At 44.0% G+C, this 25,476-nt stretch overlaps 1 protein-coding gene across 6 annotated transcripts in view; it reads right to left on the bottom strand.

The window, feature by feature from the left end:
- cnot2 (CCR4-NOT transcription complex, subunit 2) overlaps positions 1–25,476 on the bottom strand; it is a 188,197-nt gene that overhangs the window by 98,925 nt on the left and 63,796 nt on the right. For all 6 annotated transcript variants that reach the window (XR_010019158.1, XM_063057706.1, XM_063057702.1 and 3 more), the window contains exon 2: positions 8,596–8,718. Coding sequence is in view for 5 of the 6 variants with exons in the window: in XM_063057706.1 (XP_062913776.1) it covers positions 8,596–8,706 (111 nt within the window). In the remaining variant the exon portion in view is untranslated. The remainder of the gene's footprint in view (positions 1–8,595; positions 8,719–25,476) is intronic.

The raw sequence follows: 25,476 nt of genomic DNA, 5'->3' as shown, positions 1-25,476 counted from the left end.
GATTGCACCATGCAACATATGAAGGCACAAGACTGACATGTGCTGGGTGGCACGGTATCATAGTAGTTAGCACAAAGCTTTACAGTACAGGCGACACTGGTTCAATTCCCGCCATTACCCGTAAGGAGTTTGTATGTTCTCCCTGTGACTGCATGGGTTTCTTCTGGGTCCTCTGGTTTCCTCACACAGTCCAAAGATGTACTGGTTGACAGGTTAATTGGTCATTCCAAATTGTCCCGTGATTAGGCTATGAATAAATTGGGGGATTGCTGGATGGTATGGCTCAAAGGACCGGAAAGGTCTATTCCATGGTGTATATCAATAAAATAAAAAAATAAAAATACCTACAGCTCTATTTAGCATTAATATAAAACTCTAAATTTTTAAAAAATCTAAATTACATTAACTATACAAACACTATGTCACCAAAGAATTAAAATTGGGCTCTTCGTCACCAATTTGTTGCAGATGCTTGCATACTCAATAGCATTAGTAGCAGACAACAGCAGGATGGAACTTGTAGAGATGAATTCCTCGTGTCTAGCTAAGGACATGTACCTTTGTGTTGCTTAGTTCTAGCACCATGCCAAATGGGACATCTTCAATACATTTTTGGCAGCTCTTCATTGAGGTGCCATGGGAGCAGCAGAATTGTATTTCACTGTAATCATAAGTGGATGGAATGGTACGCAACTATATTTGTATTAAGGGACAACAACTGATTCAATAAAGAATGTATAGTGCCAATAAAAAGTATTCATCCCCCTTGAAGTTTTCATGTTTTATTGTTTTACAACATTGAATCACAGTGGATTTAATTTGGCCTTTTTTGACACTGATCGATAGAAAAAGACTCTTTCGAGTCAAAGTTAAAACAGATCTCTACAAAGTGATCTAAATTAATTACAAATATAAAACACAAAATCATTGATTGCATAAGTATTTATTCACCCCCCCCCCCCCACCGCTTTAAGATGACACACCAAATCATCACTGGTGCAGCCAATTGATTTTAGAAGTTGCAAAATTAGTTAAATGGAGACTGTGTGCAGTCAAGGTATTTCAATTCATTGCAGTAAAAATACACCTGTATCTGGAAGGTCCAACTTCTGGCGAGTCAGTATCCTGGAAAACACTACACTGTGAAGACAAAACACTCCAAGCAACTCAGTGAAAAGGTTATTGAAAAGCACAAATCAAGAGATAGATCAACAAAATTTCCAATTCACTGAATATCCCTTGGGGTAGTTAAGTCAATCATGAAGAAATGGAAAGAATATGGCACAGGTGTAAATCTGTCCAGAGCAGGCTGTGCTCAAAAACTGAGTAACCGTGCTAGAAGGGGACTAGTGAGGAATGCCACCAAGAGACCCATGACAAATCTGGAGGAGTTACAAGCTACAGTGACTGAGAAAGCTTGGCTGGAGTTTGCCCGAAGGCATGTGGGAGACTCTGAAGTCAACTGGAAGAAGGTTCTATGGCCTGATGAAACCAAAATGGAGCTTTTTGGCCATCACACTAAATGCTCTATTTGGCATAAGCTGAACACCACATATCATCAAAAGCACACCACCCCCACACTGGAGCTGGTGGTGGCTGCATCATGCTCTGCAGATGCTTCACTGCAGCAAGCCCTGGAAGGCCTGTGAAGGTGGACGGTAAAATAAATGCAGCAAAATACAGGAAAATCCAGGAGGAAAAGCTGATGCAGTCTTTAAGAGAACTGCAACTTGGGAGAAGAATTGTTGTCCACAAAGACAATGACCCCAAGTATAAAGCCAAAGCTACAAAGGAATGGCTTAAGAACAACTAAGTTAGCGGCCAAGTCAGAGTCCAGACCCCAATCCAATTAAGAATTTATGGCTGGACCTGAAAAGGGCTGTTCACTCATGATCCCTATGCAATCTGACAGAGTTTGTGCAGTTTTGTAAAGAATGGGGAAAAATTGCAGTGTCCAGATGTGCAAAACTGATAAGAGATTTCTCCACACAGACTCAATGCTGTAATTGCTGCAAAAAGTGCATCTACTAACTACTAACCTAAAGGGGGTGAATATCTATGCAATCAATTACTTTGTGTTTTATATCTGTAATTAATTTAGTTCACTTTGTAGAGATCTGTTTTCACTTTGACACAAAAGAGTCTTTTTCTGTTCCTCAGCGTCAAAAAAGCCTCATTTAATCCACTGTGGTTCATTGTGTTCATTGTTTGTAAAACAATAAAACATGAAAACTTCCAATGGGGGGCGGGGGGGGGGAAGAATATCTTTACAGGCATGGCAAAAGAGCAGCATCCTATACTACAGGCCTCAAATGTTAATGCTGATTGCTTTGAGATCTGCTTTTGCCCAACCCCAGTGTAGTCATTGCCTCAGTCTCCCTCCTCCACACAGCTGGCCTTCTTTAAATAATCTAATACTACTGATTGCCACTGCTCTTCAGTTCATATCCTCAGCACCCCAAAACATCTGGGTTACTTTAGCCCATCGGTCATTCGCCCATATCCTCCCTCAAGACACCCACGTCCCAATGCAATAGTCTCTTCATTTATCCACTCCAGAGAAATTCTAATATCAACAGTGGCACGAGATCATGAAGGGCTGTCATCTAAGTAAGAGACAACATCCAGTAGTGCGGGATGCATTGAAAAGCAAATTAATAAGACTTCACAAGTCAGAATGTCCCTATAAAAAGCAAAGATGTCAAAATTAGGGAACATTAGGTAACAGAGGAATATGTAGATTTGATGTGTGAGAAGTGGAAAACTGATATCAAGCAAGTCTTTTGAGGTTTATGGAGGATTAGGAAAGAACTTAAGTCAGCAGTTAAGAGGGTAAAAATTAGGAGGGGGTGGGGGAGAAATGGCCCTAGCCAACAAAACTAGAGAATTCCAAAACATTCCATAAATATATTAGAATCAAGATGGTAGTTAGAAAAAGAGTTATGCCCCCCAGGCACCAAAAGAGACATCCTTATGTGCATCCAGGGAATAGGTGTGGCAATCTGAATTAATACTTTGCTTCAGTATTCATGTAATAAGTACTCTCCTGTACACTGCTAATCTGGAACGTGTGTGTATCAGGAAAGAGAAAGTTTTAAGAGATATATTAAGGCACATTAAGGTGGACAAATCCCAAGAGCCTAATAAAATCTTTTCCAGGGTGTTAAGTGAAGCTGGGGCTCTCACAGAGATTTCTGCATCATCTTTAGCCATGAAGACTAGAGGGCACATAATGTTTTTCCCCATATTCAAAAACAGTGGTAGTGAATAGCCGGGAGGCTACAGGTTGGTGAGTAGTCACGAAAAATCTTAGGGAATGGATTTCTGATTAGTGAGAAGCAGTGACATATTAGGGAGTCAGCAAAGTTTTGTGCACGGAAATCTTACCTCACAAATCTGAGTTTTTTTTTGAGATTTTAAAAAAAGTGATGAAGGCAACACATAGACTTTAGTAAGGTTTTTGACAAGATCCTACATGGTAGGCTGGTTGAAAAAGTTGGGGCTCATGGGATTCAGGATGTTTTGGCAAACTGGATGTAAACTGGCTTGGTGACATGAGACAGATTTCCTGACCATAAATTTGTAACCAATGGTGTACTACAGGGATCAGTACAAGACCTTTATGGATGAGAACATAAGGGGGTCTGATAAATTTGTTGATAACACAAGACACAAGATTGGTGGAGTTGTAACCTAAGTAACATCCTTTCATCCTCCTGGGATATCACGTTGCAGCTGTTGAAGACATTGGTTAGATCACAACCTGAATACTGAGTGCAAGTCCGCTTACCACACAACAGAAAGGATGTGGCAGTGTTTGAAAGAGTGCACCAGGATGTTGACTGGAATACAGGACTTCTATGAAAATGTGAAATTGGATAGGCTGGAACTATTCTCACTGAAGCACAGGAGGCTGAGTGTAATCTTACAACGATTTATTAAAATTATGAAGGACATAAGGAGAGTCAATAGTGTTTTGTCCAAGATAGAAAGTCTAAAATTAGAAAGCACAGGTTTAAGATGAAAGAAGTGTATTGTATCTGCCAGAGTAGGCACATTTACAGTACAGGACAGGTGCATGGATGGGAAGAATTAGAGAGACCCAGTGCAGAAAAATGGGGAATAGCAAGGAAGAGCATCTCAGTCAGCATGGATGGCCAGGCTAAATGGTCTGTCCTGATACTGTACAGCTCGTTGATTCCATTGTTTTCCAATAATAAACTGAAAAACAATAAGGGCCGAGAGGGAAAATGGATCAGCAATGATGAAATGCTGGAGGAGACTCGATGGGCCAAATGATCTAATTCTGCTCCTATATCTTACGGTCTTATAATAAAAGGCTTTAAAAATTGACCAGTGTAATAGGTAAGAGCATTCAAAAAGGAAATGTCAATTTAGGTACTAGCAAAAATAGTCAGACACAATGATACACCACGAAGTAACTACTTCATAAAAATATAACTGAATGTAAAAATTAAGGGCACTTCAGAAACCTCACTTTTCTACTGATAAAAAAATAACTTTAAGGTATGTCCCAGCTTCAATCTGAAAATGGCAGGAGTACTCCAGGCAAGATAATTCCATTATCAATCAACAATTGACCTTGGTGACCTCCCAATTGTAGAAATTAGGCTTCCGACCTTCATAAGACTATAGTGTACTTTAGTAATAAAATATTCAGCACTCATAATATCAATCAATGTAACAGTTATTCTAAATTAGCTGAGTTTCTGCATTATTACAAATACTACTCTAAAGATTAGGTGGTATCTGTAAAAGATGTGTAAATATTTTAAATGCTAATTTTCTTTCCTCAAAGGGGATAGGATAGAAAAGTGAAACTGACTTGGTCAGAGTCTATGTGGATTATTGTCTTCAATTTTGGGTACCAAAAACGTTTTTAACAAACTAGGATACTAGAAGCACTCATTAGATCAATCAGCGTCAATGGGGAAAGAAGTAGGGTTGTCGTTTTGGGTCAAGGAGTCTTCATTAGTTCTTTTGCTTCCCGATGAAGGGTCACTGCTGCCACTGGACTGCTGAGCATCTCCACCCTTTTGTGTTTTTGGTTTGGTTTTCCAGCAACTGAGGTCCAACTACAACTCAAGAAATCAATACCCATCTTGGATATAATACAACACAGGTTCACCCAGAAATATACCAGAGATTTAATGATGAATTTCAAATGATAAAACTATGCAATGGGAGACACAAATGAATTATTTTTACTTGTGGGAACATACAGAGTGAGAAGGCAAGATTAGTGTGAGGTCATTTTGAAATTAAATCAGGGTATGTTTCTTTTCTCATGCAAAAGGCAGGGAAAATTTGAAACTCCCCTTTGATGATTTTTCTAACATCAAAGTATCAAGTGATGCAGATACGAGGCCTGTGTTGGCCAGGTCAACCATGGATGTGGTGTTCGAGCTATTTACATCGTTGATATGCAAGCCTATTATAAAGTAATAGTAAGTAAATTGACTGATCATCCAGGATCCAACAGGCTAATGGAACTGTCCCAAGAGAATAAATGACCAACCCAATTACAATATTCTTTAGCTATGAATATGACAGAGAGAGAGAGAGAGAGAGAGAGACAGACAGACAAAGTGTGTGTGTGTGTGTGTGTGTGTGTGTGTGTGTGTGTGTGTGTCTGTCTGTCTGTCTGTCTGATCATGGGGTCAACGTGGTTGGATCAGAGCAGGCTATAGGTGATATTCACTCCTAGGAACTTGAAACTCTCAACCCCCTTGACCTCAAAATAGTTAATGTAAACAGGATCATGAATATTACCCCTCTTCCTGGAGGCAAGGACAAGCCTTTTTGTTTTGCAGGCACTGAGGGAAAAATTGTGGGGCTGAGGAGGAGGGGTAAAAAAGGATCAGCCATGATTGAATGGTGGAGCAGACTCGAAGGACCAAATGGCCTAATTGTGCTCCTATGTCTTATGGATCATATGCCTATCTAGGAGCTACCACTACTATCCTTGACAGCGCATTCCAGACACCCACTATTCTCCATGTAAAAATTCTGCCTGCATATCTTCTTTGAACTTACTTTCTTTTCACCCTAAATGCATGGCTAACAGTATTAGATATCTTAGTGGTAGTAGAAACAAATGATTATGGTGTTTAATGGGGTATCAATCGTGTTACCTTGTCATGGATAGTGCTAAGCTCCATAAGAGTTGATGGCACTCGATGTATATAGACAAGTAGAGATTAGTCCATTATGTTCCTGAATTGTGTCTTGTATTCCGAAGAAAAGTTTTGAGGTATTAGGAAATGAGTCACTTCCCCAGTGTCTGCCCTGCCTTCGCAGCCATGGAATTTATGTAGTAAATCCAGTTGAGATCCTGGTCAATTGTTCTAAGTACATTTATTATCAAAGTATGTACACGATATACAACTTTGAGATTCGTCTCCTTACAGGCAGCCAAAAGAACCCATAAAAAAAGACTAACAAACACCTAATGCGCAGAGGAAAAGAAAACAATCATGCAAACAACAAAAGTAAGCAAGTAACATTTAGAATGAATGTGAGTCCATAGGCACAGGCACAGCCTCAGCCTCGGTTCATCATATCGCGGAGTAAAGCATCACAGAGCCCACAGACACGACGACTGGAAGCAGTCAGATCAGGCCCTCAGCCTCAGTTGTGATCCCAACAATTTCATTTTCAGAGGAACTTATGACTGCAGTGGCACTGAATGTCAAGGATTAGGGGGTTGGGCTCTCATTTACTGAAGATGACCATTGCCTTTCACTTCTGCTACATGCTGCTCAGAAATCCAGAGCTGCATCCAGGCAAAGGCTGATCAGTTAATGATGAGTTATGAACAGAATTGAACATTAAGCAATTATCACCAAATGTTCCTATTTCTGATCTTATGATGGAAGAAAAGCAAGAGTGGCCTCAGATAGTCACCCAAGGAACTCCCGTGAGTCGCTACTTCCCTCTGCTAATCCTCAAGATGTAGCACCTGCTTAACCAACCCCCCACCCCTGATCAGGGTTATGTGGATCCAAGGGAGCAGGTGTTGGATGATCATATGACGGCTGGTGCATATCACAAGTCCTAGTTACGCAACCACTGATGCCAGGCAGACAATCCCTGAAGAGTATTAATAATGGCTTGGGGTCACCTGTCTAGTAAAGACACTGCCCAGAAGGCGGCAATGGCAAACCACTTCTGTAGAAGAATTTGCCAAGAACAATCGTGGTCATGGAAAGACCATGATCACCCACATCAGACGACATGGCACATAACAATGACAATGACGTGCTGAAGCCCACCATCAATGAGGATAAGGACACTCTTAGAGCCGCCTTCTCCTGCTATAAGCTGTTTATTTATCCATTGCCATTCAGCATCAGATGCAATTACAGTGCAGAGTGTTAATCTCAATTGCTGGTTTTGAGATCATTTACTTATCTTTATGGCATGTTTTGTTCCACTTTGCAGAACACATGCAGTCTTATATAATAGTTCCACTAAGTTGGCCCCTCATCATTTTTAACAATACCTGATGCTGCTCTATGCATGTCTTTCTGCACACTTCATTGAACTAGATTGATCCCCGGCATGATTACAAGGGAGAACGGGGAAATGCTGGCCGTAAAGTTACAAACTGATTTCTCCTGCTAATGATCAACAATGCCTCAGGGATGCAGTGGTTTTGAACTATCAGAAATTTGTCTCATCCAGGACACCAGCAGTGCCACATAACACATTGTCTCAGTGTGATGGCAGAACCTTATCATCACCAGGATGTCCATTAGTCACTTCTAACAAAGCTATCACAGGCAGACAAGGTAATTTCAAATCACTACCTGCTACATGTAAAATCCACATAGACAGCACCAATGTTAAAAGTTAAACCATAGTCACCGGAGCTATGTTGCAGATGCTGTACAGGTTGTGCCACTATGCCCTCACTATTCATGATCAAAGATCAACACCATTGTACAGAAGCCATTTATTGGACCTCACCACCAATAGAATGGCATACTTACCACTTAGTTTCCTATTTCCCAATTCCATGTCCTATTTTTAATCATTTGTGCTGTAAAATGCCTCCAGACATTTAAATTACATTCATCATGCTTCCTCAAAACATTCAAATGGATTACTCAATATCCACAAATTCATGTTCTCTTTGGTCATTGAAATGGTAGGTGTGCAAACAGTACTTAAGAATTGCTTTGAGGAAAATAAGAGAGATGCAAGAGAAGATTTCATGAGGAATACCTCAGGAAGAAGAACAGAAATTGGATTACGACTGCATATTATAAATCAATAACTAGGTGCACTCCAAGTCAAGTAACAGATGTATACTGAGTACAGCAAATCTAGAACCATTTAAAAATTTTCCATCATGAAGGCCATTTACATTTACTGGTAATTCCTTATAACTACTATACTACGTGCATTGTAAAATATGCAGCTGCTTGAGACAAAATCAAAAATAGCACTAGGTACCATGTGGAAAAGTGATCATTTAAGAGCACTCTTGTAGTAAGCTTAATTAAAATATATTTTACAGGACATGCTTGCTGCAAGCATTTAATTCTAGGTGTAATAACATTTACTTACATCTTTTTCTGTTCGATGAGGGAACATTGAAGACTGGCTGTAATACAGACTTTCATCATGGTAATCACTCTCCACGCCCTCTACAAACTTCTTTCTTGCAGCACCAAACATGCTGTTTGTCACCTATATCGAAAAGCACAGAAATATTGTTTTTCCATTTTCATCATCATGTTGTGGAGTGAATTAAAAGAACTACATGAAAAATATTATACTTCCACCCGAAGTGCTTTCATCTTATGCTGATGTGCTTCTTCACAGCTCATGCGTTCTGTCAGCTGAAAGAGATTTTGCCAGGACCATCATTTGACCTTAGCAATGAACAGCAAAAATGCTCTCTTCCAATTAAAGCCAAGATGAAAAGACTGTGCTGAAGTTCAACAAATGTTGTAAATAACCATTATGATATTCAATACCCAAGAAAAATATGTGAGAATATTTTATTTATAAAATCCATTCTTCAGGATGTGGATATTACGAATTTCCAATGGCTTTTGGAAAGATGGTGTTGAACCACCTCGTCATACTGTTATAGATACAGTGCTTTGGGACATGAAGGTGAACTGTAGAAAAGAAATGACTGTGGACTTCAGAAAGGGCAAGATGAGGGACACGCACCCGTCCTCAGAGGAATCAGAGGTAGAAAGGGTGAGCGATTTCAAGTTCCTGGGTGTCAATATTTCTGAGGAGCCAATCTGGATCCAATATATCGATGCAGTTAGAAAGAAGACAAGACAGCAGCTATATTTCATGAGGAAGTTGAGAAAATTTGTCATGTTTCCAAAGACACTTAAAAATTTCAACAGGTGTACCATGGAGAGCATTCTAATTGGCTGCATCACTGCCTGGTATGGGGGAGCTACTGCACAGGAATGAAGTAAGCTGCAGAGAGATGTAAACTTAGTCAGCTCCATCATGAGCACTAGCTTCTGTAGTATCCAGGAGATCGTCATGGGGCAATGCCTCAAAAAGGTGGCAACCATCATTAAGGACCCCCATCACCCAGGTCATGCGGTGTTCCCATTGTTACCATTAGGAAGGAAGTACAGAAGCCTGAAGGCACACACTCATTGATTCAGGAACAGCTTCTTCCCCTCTGCCAACCGATTTCTGAATGGGTAATGAATCCATGAACACTACCTCACCACTTTTTTTATTTCAATTTTTGCTCACACGCACACACATAAACACAAAATTATATTTATCTGCCCACAAAAACCTCCGGATGAGAGTGACGAGAGCAAGAAGACCACAAGACAGAGGAGCAGAATTAGGTCATTCAGCCCATTGAGTCTGCTCCGTCATTCCATTATAGCTGATTCCTGAACTCACTCAACCCCTTACACCCGCCTTCTTACCACATCCTTTGATGCCCTGACCAATCAGGAAACTATCAAGTTCCACTTTAAATATACCCATAGGCTTGGCTTCCACCGGAGTCTGTGGCAGAGCACTCCAAAAATTCACCACTTTTTGCCTTAAAAAAATTCTCCTTACCTTAGATCTAAACGGGTGCCCCTCAATGTTGAGGCTGTGCCCTCTAGTTTTGGATATCCCCACCAGAAGAAATGTCCTCTCCACATCCACCTTATCTAGACCTTTCAACATTTGGTAGATCTCAATGAGATCCCCCACCCCACCCCCCCGGTATTCTTCTAAACTCCAGTGAGTACAGGCCCAAAGATGCCAAACACTCCTCACACGTTAATCCCTTCATTCCTGGAATCATCCTTGAGAACCTCCTCTGGACTCTCTCCAATGACAACACACCCTTCCTCAGATATGGGGCCCAAACCTGTTGGCAATACTCCATGTGCAGTCTGACTAGTGTCTTATAATGTTGAGGCTTTATCTCATTGCTTTTATATTCTATTCCTCTTGAAATAAATGCCTACATATCATTTACCTTCTTTACCACAGACTTCAACTGTAAATTAACCTTGAGTCCTGCACAAGGACTCTAAGTCTCTCTGTGTCTCTGATGTTTGAATTTTCTTCCTACACACAGTGGCATGCAAAAGTTCGGGCACCCCTGGTCAAAATTTCTGTTACTGTGAATAGCTAAGCAAGTAAAAGATGACTTGATTTCCAAAAGGCTTAAAGTTAAAGATGACACATTTCTTTAATATTTTAAGCAAGATTACTTTTTTATTTCCATCTTTTGCAGTTTCAAAATAACAAAAAAGGAAAAGGGCCCAAAGCAAAAGTTTGGGCACCCTGCATGGTCAGTACTTAGTAACACCCCCTTTGGCAAGTATCACAGCTTGTAAACGCTTTCTGTGGCCAGCTAGGAGTCTTTCAATTCTTGTTTGGGGGATTTACGCCCATTCGTCCTTGCAAAAGGCTTCTAGTTCTGTGAGATTCTTGGGCCGTCTTGCATGCACTGTTCTTTTGAGGTCTATCCACAGATTTCCGATGATGTTTAGGTCAGGGGACTGAGGGCCATGGCAAAACCTTCAGCTTGCCCCGCTTGAGGTAGTCCATTGTGGATTTTGAGGCATGTTTAGGATCATTATCCTGTTGTAGAAGCCATCCTCTTTTCATCTTCAGCGCTTTTTTTTAAAAGACGGTGTGATGTTTGCTTCCAGAATTTGCTGGTGTTTAATTGAATTCATCCTTCCCTCTACCAGTGAAATGTTGGTATTTCAGTGGAGTAAAGGAAATTACAGTGGCATGAGAGAGGAACTGACCAAAGTTGACTGGAAAGGGACACTGGCGGAAAGGACGGCAAAGCAGCAATGGCTGGAGTTTATGCGAGAAGTGAGGAAGGTGCAAGACAGGTATATTCCAAAAAAGAAGAAATTTTCGAGTGGAAAAAGGATGCAACCGTGGCTGACAAGAGAAGTCAAAGCCAAAGTTAAACCAAAGGAGAGGGCATACAAGGAAGCAAAAATTAGTGGGAAGACAGAGGATTGGGAAATTTTTAAAAGCATACGAAAGAAAACGAAGAAGGTCATTAAGAGGGAAATGATTAACTATGAAAGGAAGCAAGCAAATAATATCAAAGAGGATACTAAAAGCTTTTTCAAGTATATAAAGAGTAAAAGACAGGCAAGAGTAGATATAGGACCGATAGAAAATGATGCTGGAGAAATTATAATGGGAGATAAGGAGATGGCAGAGGAACTGAACGAGTTATTTGCATCAGTCTTCACTGAGGAAGACACCAGCAGTATACCGGACACTCAAGGGCGGCAGGGAAGAGAAGTGTTTGCAGTCACAATTACGACAGAGAAAGTACTCAGGAAGCTGAATAGTCTAAAGGTAGATAAATCTCCCGGACTAGATAGAATGCACCCTTGTGTTCTGAAGGAAGTAGCTGTGGAGATTGCGGAGGCATTAGCGATGATCTTTCAAAAGTCAATAGATCCTGGCATGGTTCCGGAGGACTGGAAGATTGCAAATGTCACTCCACTATTTAAGAAGGGGGCAAGGAAGCAAAAAGGAAATTATAGACCTGTTAGATTGACATCGGTGGTTGGGAAGTTGTTGGAGTCGATTGTCAAGGATGAGGTTACAGAGTACCTGGAGGCATATGACAAGATAGGCAGAACTCAGCATGGATTCCTTAAAGGAAAATCCTGCCTGACAAACCTATTACAATTTTTTGAGGAAATTACAAGTAGGCTAGACAAGGGAGATGCAGTGGATGTTGTATATTTGGGTTTTCAGAAGACCTTTGACAAGGTGCCACACACGAGGCTACTTAACAAGATAAGAGCCCATGGAATTATGGGAGAGTTACATACGTGGATAGAGCGTTGGCTGATTGGCAGGAAACAGACAGTGGGAATAAAGGGATCCTATTCTGGTTGGCTGCCAGTTACCAGTGGTGTTCCACAGGGGTCCGTGTTGGGGCCGCTTCTTTTTACATTGTACATCAACAATTTGGATTATGGAATAGATGGCTTTGTGGCTAAGTTTGCTGATGATACGAAGATAGGTGGAGGGGCCGGTAGTGCTGAGGAAACAGAGGGTCTGCAGAGAGACTTGGATAGATTGGAAGAATGGGCAAAGAAGTAGCAAATGAAATACAATGTTGGAAAGTGTATGGTTATGCACTTTGGCAGAAGAAATAAACGGGCAGACTATTATTTAAATTGGGAGAAAATTCAAAGTTCTGAGATGCAATGGGACTTGGGAGACCTCATACAGGATACCCTCAAGGTTAACCTCCAGGTTGAGTCGGTGATGAAGAAGGTGAATGCAATGTTGGCACTCATTTCTAGAGGAATAGAGTATAGGAGCAGGGATGTGATGTTGAGGCTCTATAAGGCGCTGGTGAGACCTCACTTGGAGTACTGTGGGCAGTTTTGGTCTCCTTATTTAAGAAAGGATGTGCTGATGTTGGAGAGGGTACAGAGAAGATTCACTAGAATGATTCCGGGATTGAGAGGGTTAACATAAGAGGAACGTTTGTCCACTCTTGGACAGTATTCCTTGGAGTTTAGAAGAATGAGGAGAGACCTCATGGAAACATTTTGAATGTTGAAAGGCGTGGACAGAGTGGATGTGGCAAAGTTGTTTCCCATGATGGGGGAGTCTAGTACGAGAGAGCATGACTTTAAGAATTGAAGGGCGCCCATTCAGAACAGAGATGCCAAGAAATTTTTTTAGCCAGAGGGTGGTGAATCTATGGAATTTGTTGCCACGGGCAGCAGTGGAGGCCAAGTCATTGGGTGTATTTAAGGCAGAGATTGATAGGTATCTGAGTAGCCAGGGCATGAAAGGTTATGGTGAGAAGGTGGGGGAGTGGGACTAAATGGGAGAATGGATCAGCTCATGATGAAATGGCGGAGCAGACTTGATGGGCCGAATGACCGACTTCTGCTCCTTTGTCTTATTGTCTTACGGTTATGGTCTTATGGTCTGCGCCAATGGTTGGGGAATTGGAACCACTGGCGAGAAATTGGCTACCGAACAAACCATAAATGGATGAGACTGGAGAAAGTGGAATTAACAGAATGCGACTTCAACGGTAACCCAAATGAAAGGATACATCAAGCACAGGCAGGGACTCTGGCAACAATGAAGACCATCGCCCACATTCACCAAAAAAACAACTGGTTACCCAGCAATCAAACATTGTCAACAGAGGATTGTTATTAGATCTTGAATTGGAAGACGTACAATCACAATGCACCACTGCAACGTCACCACAGAATTGAGCAGATCGGGAAATACAAGTTCCAACCCCACCTCCACAACTCACAAACGGCACAAAGTTAATAGCATCACCTTGCACATGGGAAATGAAAGTTCAATCCTCACCTCGGGACATATCTACGCTGGCTGCTGCAATCAGAGATGATAGTAGCTAAACTGGGGACTGTCAATCAACAAAATCAGCTCCCCAGAATTAGTGATAAAATTCCATCACGTAGCATGCTAGAAACATCCAATGAAGCACTTTTACAGCCTCCAACATAACTGTGACCAACAACCTGATATATGCATTGGCGGTAGCATTCCGTGAAATGCTGGGCTAAAAAATGAAATGTAGCGGAGAGTACTGCTATAACATGCCTTCCCTCCAACGCTTCAGATGACAACTGGAAGCCACAATGAAAACCACAAGGGTAGAGATCAGCAGACTAACTGAGCTGCAGAAGGGTGGTAAGACCAAAGAAGCTACTAAGGAAGTACAGAGATACGTCCATAGCCGAAGCCCTGGCAGCTGCCAAGCAATGGTTAACAGCTCTGGCTACAAGACTACAGAGTATACTAAAGACACAGGGGCCAAGCGAATAAACACATTCATTTCCAAAGAACCAAGAAAAGTATTTGCACTAGAGCAACAACATGCCAGTAACTGAACCAATCAAAACAGCAACTGAGTACTGGAAGAGAATATGGGAGAAAGAAGCATCACATAATGCCAGTGCCCAATGGCTGAAAGCCCTACAAGCGAGCCTCTACAATCTCCCAAAGGAAGAACCAGTTACCTTCACAGCAGTAGATGTCCAACAATGCGTATTAACTATGAAGAACTGAACATCACCAGGGCCTGACATTATCCATACCTATTGCTGAAGAAACTAACAGCAATACATACACGGCCGGTCACTCAAATGAACCAGCTGCTTGAAGCAGGCTCCCACCCTGACTGGCTAACTCAAGGAAGGACTTTACTCAATGAAGGATTCTCACAAAGGAGCATCACCATCAAACGACCGGCCTATCACCTACTGTGTAAGTGGAAAGGGGGTTAGAGTACGGGATAGGAAGGGTTCAATGGTGTATGTGACCTGGAAAATATAGCAGGGGCGGGAACAAGACAACAGAACCGGGCACGGTTAGGATGTGGCAACCGCATGCTCATTTCTTAGAATAGAGGTGCTTACTGACCTGTACCTCTGCACGTGAAGCTATTGTGACCATGACGAAATTGCTAACCACAAACCATCACAAGCATGGACAGGGGAAGCAGGTGCTAACTGAAACCTGTTTTCTGGATATAAATGTAACCTTGTACTCGTGCTAGGCAGAGTTGATTGCCAGATGCTGTAGATCCGTATAGTGGTTACCTCTCCGCTGATCAAATTAAATAAAGAATTGATCAAGTGAAAACGTGGCCTCTGAGTGTTTTCTCCGACTGAATAACGAATCGGTAAGGACAATTTGGTGAGCCAGCCAGGAGTCCCAACGGGGGCCTCCAGCGACCCTGGTGAACTAGCCAAGCACTGGACGCCGCTGAGAAGGACGGGCCCACGGGGTGACTTTCCCCCGGTCCACTCGTGATCTCCTTTGATTGCTTGTTCCCCTCAGGGTTCCTGCTGAACTGCTCAGCAGACTCCACGGACCACAGTCGGTAGAGGCCACGAGGGTAAGTGGTTTTAACGTTGATTGATTTCTGATAAGAGAATCCGTATGAGAGATAGTGTCCGAAAAACGGGGAGTCGGGGACTCCGAGGCCAGGGGCCGACGCGCAGGATTTGTTTTGGAGGTCCGGGACCTCAATGAGGGGTTAGAATCCCCGACAAAGTATTGTGAGTATTAAAGCCTGCCAGTGCTAATAAATTGGGCAGCAGATCATTGGTAGTGATCTATTACATTTTTCTTTGAGTGTGTTACAGCAAATTGGTCAGTGAGTTAGTGGCAGTAACCTATTACATTTTGAAGCTGGTAACCATTTAATTGGCGTAGGAGGGATTGGGGCGTGTAGATTAAATTGATCAGCACAGGGCAGAGCAGACCTTTGGCCAAACACAGGAGAAGTGGCTCTCCCCTGCAGTCCATCTGGATGCTGTAAAAACATTTTGGGGTACACTTGTGAACTAGTGGAAATCTCGCTCTTCTACGAGTGACTGAGTTGGGGTCGCCTGGCACGTGAGTACTGCAATAAAAGAATCAGGGAGGGGCGGGTGATATTTCACTGAAACTGCATCCAGCCTTAGACCAGTTGTCAAAAGGGGAAATCCCCCACGCGAAGGTCAGGACCTTGAAGTGGATGCGGGAGTAAAGTGATAAACATGGGTCAACTTTGGATAAGGGGGATATTACCACCCCACTCGGAAAGATGTGTAAGGAGAATCCGGAGCTAGAAAAGAATCTAAGATGTCTTAGTGCACGCTTAAATAAAAGATTGGTGGGGGGGGGGAATTGGCCGTTGGGGGGAACTTGGGACCTAGACAAATGCGAAAAAGCAGAGACTGAAGTCTAGAAGCAAAATTGCTCTCAATTACGGAAAGATTTGATTACGAAGTGGGTAAAAGTAGCGGACAGATTAAATGAGCGTTCCAGACAGACATCCTGGGAAGAAAATACCAAAAAACGAAACATCCCTATTACCGATGATCAGGGCCAGGTCCAAGCATATGTGGTTTTAAAGGCCTTATGTGAATTATTTGATAAACAACAACAAATGTGAAAAAGACTAAGGAGCTGGTGGTAGACCTGAGGAGAGCTAAGGTACCGGTAACCCCGTTTCTATCCAGGGGGTCAGTGTGGACATGGTGGAGGATTACAAATACCTGGGGATACGAATTGACAATAAACTGGACTGGTCAAAGAACACCAAGGCTGTCTACAAGAAGGGTCAGAGCCGTCTCTATTTCCTGAGGAGTCTGAGGTCCTTTAACATCTGCCAGACGATGCTGAGGATGTGCTACGAGTCTGTGGTGGCCAGTGCTATCATGTTCGCTGTTGTGTGCTGGGGCAGCAGGCTGAGGGTAGCAGACACCAACAGAATCAACTAACTCATCCATAAGGCCAGTGATGTTGTGGGGATGGAACTGGACTCTCTCATAGTGGTGTCTGAAATGAGGATGCTGTCTAAGTTGCATGCCATCTTGGTCAATGTTTCCCATCCACTACATAATAGAAACCATAGAAACTACAGCACAGAAACAGGCCTTTTTGGCCCTTCTTGGCTGTGCCAAACCATTTTCTGCCTAGTCCCACTGACCTGCACACGGACCATATCCCTCCATACACCTCCCATCCATGTATCTGTCCAATTTATTCTTAAATGTTAAAAAAAGAACCCGCATTTACCACCTTGTCTGGCAGCTCATTCCATACTCCCACCACTCTCTGTGTGAAGAAGCCCCCACTAATGTTCCCTTTAAACTTCTCCCCCCTCACCCTAAACCCATGTCCTCTGGTTTTTCTCTCCCCTTGCCTCAGTGGAAAAAGCCTGCTTGCATTCACTCTATCTATACCCATCGTAATTTTATATACCTCTAGCAAATCTCCCCTCATTCTTCTACGCTCCAGGGAATAAAGTCCCAACCTATTCAACCTTTCTCTGTAACTGAGTTTCTCAAGTCCTGGCAACATCCTTGTAAACCTTCTCTGCACTCTTTCAACCTTATTTATATCCTTCCTGTAATTTGGTGACCAAAACTGAACACAATACTCCAGATTCGGCCTCACCAATGCCTTATACAACCTCATCGTAACATTCCAGCTCTTATACTCAATACTTTGATTAATAAAGGCCAATGTACCAAAAGCTCTCTTTACAACCCTATCTACCTGTGACGCCACTTTTAGGGCATTTTGTATCTGTATTCCCAGATCCCTCTGTTCCACTGCACTCCTCAGTGCCATACCATTAACCCTGTATGTTCTACGTTGGTTTGTCCTTCCAACGTGCAATACCTCACACTTGTCAGTATTAAACTCCATCTGCCATTTTTCAGCCCATTTTCCCAGCTGGTCCAAGTCCCTCTGCAGGCTCTGAAAACCTTCCTCACTGTCTACTACACCTCCAATCTTTGTATCATCAGCAAACTTGCTAATCCAATTTACCACATTATCATCCAGATCATTGATATAGATGACAAATAACAATCGACCCAGCACTCATCCCTGTGGCACCCCACTAGTCACAGGCCTCCACTCAGAGAAGCAATTCTCTACCACCACTCTCTGGCTTCTTCCATCGAGCCAATGTCTAATCCAATTTACCACCTCTCCATGTATACCTAGTGACTGAATTTACCTAACTAACCTCCCATGTGGGACCTTGTCAAAGGCCTTACTGAAGTCCATGTAGACAGTATCCACTGCCTTCCCTTCATCCACTTTCCTGGTAACTCCTGGTAACCTCCTCGAAAAACTCCAATAGATTGGTCAAACATGACCTACCACACACAAAGCCATGTTGACTCTCCCTGATGTCCCAGTCTATCCAAATGCTTGTAGATTCTGTCTCTTAGTACTCCCTCAAATAACTTACCTACTACCGACGTTAAACTTACTGGCCTATAATTTCCCAGATTACTTTTCGATCCTTTTTTAAACAACGGAACAACATGAGCCACTCTCCAATCCTCCGGCACCTCACCTGTAGACAGCGACATTTTAAATATTTCAGCCAGGGCCCCTGCAATTTCAACACTTGTCTCCTTCAAGGTCCGAGGGAACACCCTGTCAAGTCCCGGGGATTTATCCACTTTAATTTTCCTCAAGACAGCAAGGACCTCCTCCTTTTCGATCTGTACAGTTTCCATGATCTCACTACTTGTTTCCCTTAATTCCATAGACTTCATGCCAGTTTCCTTAGTAAACACAGACGCAAAAAACCTATTTAAGGTCTCCCCCATTTCCTTTGGTTCCGCAGATAGCCGACCACTCTGATCTTCAAGAGGACCAATTTTATCCCTTACAATCCTTTTGCTCTTAATATACTTGTAAAAGCTCTTTGGATTATCCTTCACTTTGACTGCCAAGGCAACCTCATGTCTTCTTTTAGCCCTCCTGATTTCTTTCTTAAGTATTTTCTTGCACTTCTTATACTCCTCAAGCACCTTATTTACTCCCTGCTTCCTATACACGTCATACAACTCCCTCTTCTTCTTTATCATAGTTGCAATATCCCTTGAGAATCAAGGTTCCTTATTCCTATTCACCTTGCCTTTAATCCTGACAGGAACATACAAGTTCTGCACTCTCAAAATTTCTGCTTTGAAGGTTTCCCACCTACCGATCTCATCCATGCCAGAGACATACCTGTCCCAATCCACGCTTTTTAGATCCTTTCTCATTTCTTCAAATTTGGCCTTCTTCCAGTTAAGAACCTCAACCCTAGGACCAGGGTGTTCCCTCGGACCTTGAAGGAGACTAGTGTTGAAATTGCAGGGGCCCTGGCTGAAATATTTAAAATGTCGCTGTCTACAGGTGAGGTGCCGCAGGATTGGAGAGTGGCTCATGTTGTTCGGTTGTTTAAAAAAGGATCGAAAAGTGATCCAGGAAATTATAGGCCAGTAAGTTTAACGTCGGTAATGTACTGGGTAGGCACAGGAGTACATTCAGCCAGAGACTCATTCCACCGAGATGCAGCACAGAGCGTCATAGGAAGTCATTCCTGCCTGTGGCCATCAAACTTTACAACTCCTCCCTTGGAGGGTTAGACACCCTAGCCAATAGGCTGGTCCTGGACTTATTTCATAATTTACTGGCATAATTTACATATTACTATTTAACTATTTATGGTTCTATTACTATTTATTATTTATGGTGCAACTGTAATGAAAACCAATTTCCCCTGGGATCAATAAAGTATGACTATGACTATGAATATTAAATCAACCCGGAAAGGTGCACCTTTGAATATGTCAGGACTGCAGATTTTACTTGACACCGGCAAAGAAACCGACAATGAGGATGTAATAGTTCCTTAAGCCCCTGCAGGAATCCCACTCCCTCCCCCACCCGGTCTACCAAATCCTTCAGGTCAGGTCTGGAAACCACCCCCCTATTCTCCTACCCCCACATCAACCCCCGTGACGGCCCCGTCCCGGCATCCTCCATACTTCCCGGGACTATTACTAATGGCGGATCAGGTACCCCACAATTTTCGGACTATGTTGCTACCCGAACTCGCTCACGGACCACACAGCACTCCCAAATTCCAGTCCCAACGCCCCGGCCAAAGCGCAACGCAGTGGTTCGCCAACTGACAGGCTGTTGGGCAATGGTCCCACCCCGGACCCCCAGGACCCTGATGATCCAGACCCGAACTCTAATTCTGATCATGATTCCCGGAATGACTGGCCTCCATTAACCCGACAAGTCCCACTTAGAACTGTGCAACAGCGATTTTGGCACAAACTCACAGAGACCAACGCCATCTGGTTGCCTACTATTCCGTAGCCTTGGACCCAGTGGCCCAGGGCTTTCCCCCGTGTACTAAAGCATTACCCGCCGTCTACAGCATGGTCACGGCAACTGCTAATATCACCCTTCAGCAGCCAGTAACAGTTTATACCTCCCACATGATTACAGCACTGCTCACTACACACAGTACCCAACATCTTACCCAGGCCCGCCTTAATCGATACGAGATTGCCCTCCTTCAGAACCCTCTCCTTACTTTTGAATATTGCTCTGTTATCAATCCAGCATCCTTTTTACAGGAGCCACCAACACCCTTAACCAACCCCCCTCACTCTTGCATAGAATTTAACTACTTTCTTACCTCCCCCTGACCTGACCTTTCTGACCATGCAGTACCCAACCCCGACCTTACTCTTTTCGTGGACAGATCCTCTTCAATCTCCCCTGCAGGCGACCGGGTGGCTGGCTACGCTGTGACATCCCCCTCCCAGACCTTAGAAGCAGCGGCCCTTAAACCTCCCGTTTCGGCCCAGAAGGCGGAATTGTTTGCCCTTACTAGGGCTTGCATTTTAGCCTCCAGAATCAGCGCAAATATATATATGGACTCCCGCTATGCCTTTGGCGTTGCCCATGACTTCGGGTCCCTCTGGGCGCAGCGCGGATTCCAGAGCTCGACAGGCAAACCTATTGCCAATTCTGATTATATCTCCAACTTACTTAAAGCCACACTGTTGCCCTCCAAATTGGCAATTATCAAATGCGCTGCCCATTTAACGGACGCCTCCTCAGTGACCCAGGGTAACTCCCGCACCAACGCGGCAGCAAAAGAGGCGTCCCTACTTGGCCCCAGGAAGTGAGCACAGAACAGCGTGCATTGCTAATCACGCAGGCCCCCTAATGGTCCTGACATATCTACCATTTTGCAGTCCCGGGGGACGCCCCTGAGGCTGAGATTGACTGTGGCGCGACCACAATTGCGTTCAAGACTCTGTATCGCATCTCTGGCAGACACCAGCGGGACAAATATGTGCTCCAGATGCATGGTTACCCCTTCTTGTCGATAAACTGCACACTGATACACGTCTGGGCAAGGAGGGAATGTGTGCGATATTGCTAACAACCTGGTGGACCCCTAACACGCAGGAGGCAGCAAAGGATAGAGCCAGGCGATGCCCAACCTGCCAGAAGGTAAACCCCGGAAAATCTATCAAATGCGAAAGAGGCTGGACTCCACTTCCGGGAGGGCCTTTTGAAGTGTTACAAATGGACTTTATTGAGCTGCCTCGAGTACGCTGTTACAAATATTGCTTGGTGATAGTAGATGTGTTTAGCAGGTGGATAGAGGCTTTTCCAACCACCAATAACAAAGCAAGTACGGTGGTTAAGATACTAGTAAAGGACATCATACCATGATTTGGAATCCCCTGTCGCTTGTCTTCAGACAATGGGCCGCACTTCATTGGAAAGATCAATAAGGAACTCTGTGAATTACTAAAGATAGACCAGCAGTTCCATTGCTCCCACCACCCTGTAGCGGCAGGACTGGTGGAAAGGGCTAATGGGATACTAAAGGACAAATTGACTCAACTAACCCTAGAGACCAGACAGAACTGGTTGAAAGTGCTGCCGCTGGCATTGTATCATATGCGGATCACTCCCCAGATTGGGACAGGACTAACCGCAGCAGAGATAGTTTATGGACGACCTGGCAGGACTCCCTGGGACAGTGACAGACCTCCCCCTCCCATAGTGGACTTACAAGTAATGGGACAAGAATTACAGGACTAATGTATGCAATTAACTCTCCCTTTGAAGTTCCTCCATACTCAGGTTGTTGAAGCCTATAAGGAGGGAGCAAACGACAGCGACTGGCCTAACCCCGAACCTGGTGACTGGGTGCTGATCCGAGACTGGGGAAGACCAAAGTTGGGACCTCAGTGGAAGGGACTGCACCAGGTCCTCCTGCAGACCCCTTCAGCGGTCAAGGTGGAAGGACAAGAGCGCTGGATCCATCTGAGCGACTGCAAACGCTAGGACCCAGAATTACCAGGAACTATGAAGGAATTTTACTTGGCGTTGGCCACGTTTCACCTTGTGGCAGGGAACCACATATCCCCAGGAATGGAGGGCATTAAGGAGCCTATTGGTATCCTGTTCATTGGCAGGCAAAATGGGAGTATTACAAGGTGACTGGCAGGGGACTAAAATTCCTGTTTACAAAAGCCGTCCATTAGGGAAGTAATACTAGCAACATCTTCCTTCCGAAGGGGATATTGCGGAATGGAGGGTAATTGTGCGCCTTGTTTTACCATAATATGCACCGGGGCCACTGAAGTCAATCCCACTTTGTCCTTTGATGCAGCCCATAAGTCAGGGGCCAGTTCATCTGAAGGAGAACGGTGTGGCTGATGGTGGCGGATTAGTCCCTACACTGAAAAGGGGGTAGGGTAATAGGTAAGAGTACCATCTGTTAGCATCTGGGGTACTCCTAAGACGTGCGGGTTTGCCTGCTGCCGCAGTCGATGGGCTAGGAAGCCCAGTTCCTTTGGCTTGTGCCCAGCCGCCACTGACAAGGTAACATGGCCTGACTGATTCCAAATTTCAGCAGGCACTTGGATAAGTAATGCTGTCCCTTCCTTGCCCTGCACCTCCCCCACAACCGTGACTCTGACCACAAAGGGAGCATATATGGTTTCCAGCAACACACATAAAAGTTGCTGGTGAACGCAGCAGGCCAGGCAGCATCTCTAGGAAGAGGTACAGACGACGTTTTGGGCCAAGATCCTTCGTCAGGACTAACTGAAATACAGGGTTTCCAATTCCTTTGAGACCCCTGAGGGGTCATAGGCCAGTGTCACACGCCAGTGTCACACGTCACATTTGGATTGGACATCTTGAGGGGTGAGTCAAAATCTCCGGGCTGAAGGTCTATGGACCACCATTGGGGAGGATGGTGGGTCCAGAGGAATCTGCCAGTTCCCGGGCCGGGTAACAGTGATGCCACCATCAAGGCACTGGATACTGAGGCCAAGGGAGCATAATAGATCTCTTCCTGCTAGATTTACACCAAGATTTGTAGTTTGTGCAAACTGAATTTCAGTGCACTGATCTCCAAATTGCACTTGTAAAGGTGCTGTCAGTGGGTAAAATCTTTGTTGTCCCATCAGACTGCTCAGAGTGACCAAGGCACCTGACATTCTAAAACTATGTTGAGTAATACATGAAGATTCAAGGATCGAAGTAGTTGCTCCAGTATCCATCATAAAGGGGATATTAGTACCTTGTACTAACAAATTAAATACAGGCTCACCTTCTGGGTTGTTGGTAAGTGTGGGAAACTTGTGGGTGGGCATCAGTGGCTCATCTAGTCAGGCTGAAAATGGGTTATCCATGGTAGAAGGATGTCACCTACCTGTATGTTCTGGCCTTCCTGGTGGGTTCTTTAAGCGGTAGGAGCAATCCCTTTTCCAGTGGTCCGTGGCACCATAGCAAAAGCATCCCGTCAACCAGACACTGGGCAGGGCCAGGTCGGAAGGACGAGGGAACGGAGATCTTCAACCACCACGGGGCCAAGGATTTGGAGCGTAAGGCGGCCCACATAATGGTGCTCTGGGTCCATTAGGGTAGACAGTGCACTGGACCATCTCATACTTCACCTTTGTAGATTTTGATTCTTTGATCGGGTTCCAGTAAAATAAATGTGCGCTTGCTTCATTTGGGGTTGCGAGTTATCCGACCAGTTCATATTGTTGGTCCTTATCGCAGTAACGACATTGCAAGAGAATAGCACTAAACTGGGGTGAAGGATTACCAGCATTATAGGCTGTATCCCCAGCATAAGTCGCATAGGTGGAACAGAAACAGTCCCAAAAGTCATTACGGTCTTCTTTATCCTTTGGTCCACATTCTAAGACTTTAGTCATGTCAATGGGCTGCTGGAGGGTTGTTTTAAGAGCTCGTTTAATCTTGTCTACCTGTTGCTGGGGGTCATGGGTTGCTGCTGAAAATGCCTGCCAATTCTTGTGATTGCCCTGCTCCTCGTACCATTTGGTCCCTTCATCTTGAGTGACAGTCATACAACATAGACTGCAAAGATCTTGGGGAGTAGCCTGACACATTTGAATGGTACCTATAATATAGTCTATAATATCGTCAGGATTTGGTTTTACAATTAGGTGCCTTGCCCATAATCATGCACATTTCATGTGGTTTCCAAGGGGTATAAACCTGCAGAGTAGGAGCCTCAGCGTTTCCATGGGGATTGGGGACAATTCGGGTCGGGAGCAAACGTGGAGTGCTTGCATTCGGGACCACAGGTCCAAAGGGGTCATCATCATCATATTCCTCATCTGGGTCTATCAAGGGGCCGTCCCCTACTGGGCAGTTTCTTTTTCGGGCATGGGTTTTAGGTACTGGCTGCCGGGAGGGTTTTTCCTTTGACTGCTGCTTAGTTTGACTTCTAGTTCTGGCTGCTACTGGGTCACTAAACTGCTCCGGCCCCTGTCCCTGCTCCTGTCCATTAGATCTCCGAGATGAGTAAGGAGGTGGTAGTTGGGACGCTTGTGGCTGAGGAAGTGGACAGTAAACTGAGGCCATGGGGTGCACTAGCCAATCCTCCTCAGTTTCATCTGTATCATCAATCTCATTTTGAAACAACATGGGTAATCCAGACATGCCCGGAGGTACCTCCCGTTTTACCCCGGTAATTAGCACCCTCATATCCCCGTCCAGTTCCTTCTCCTGTTTTCTCCCTCCTTTTCTGTCCTTTATCATGCTCCTCACACTAATACTTCAACATTTCCCATGGCTTGGGTTTGCCTTCCTGGTCACATACACTAATCCCTCTTCTACGTGTATTGTGTTCCCAACTACTTTGTCTAGACTTATTGGTTAATTGCTCGGCCGTTTTTCTCCATGTTGACATTAAAATTTTCCATTTTTCCCTTGAATTTCGTTTCCACCTTGCCTCCTCTGCTTGAATGCATTTTTCCACATCCCAGGTCCCTCCTAATGGCCACATTCCATTTCCCTCCTAATGGCCACATTCCATTTCCCAGTTTCTTATTTAATGAGGCAGATAATTTACGGAAATCATTTTCGTCCCTGGGATTCTCCTTACAAATTCTGAACAAGGGGGTGACCCATTTTTCTTTAATCTGTTAATTTTGTGCCGTGTCTCTCTGCACCCACTTCAGGGTCCTGACCTTCGTGTGGGGGATTTCCCCCCCTTAACAACTGGTCTAAGGCAGGGTGTCCGAGACAGGCAAATTATTGTAAGCTTACTCCGGTGAGTCCTTTATTATCCCAGTGAATCATCTA

Source organism: Mobula hypostoma, chromosome 9, assembly GCF_963921235.1.
Source record: "Mobula hypostoma chromosome 9, sMobHyp1.1, whole genome shotgun sequence".
NCBI lineage: Eukaryota > Metazoa > Chordata > Chondrichthyes > Myliobatiformes > Myliobatidae > Mobula > Mobula hypostoma.
The sequence above is the reverse complement of the archived record's forward strand: the minus strand, read 5'-3'. Positions and strand labels throughout refer to the sequence as shown.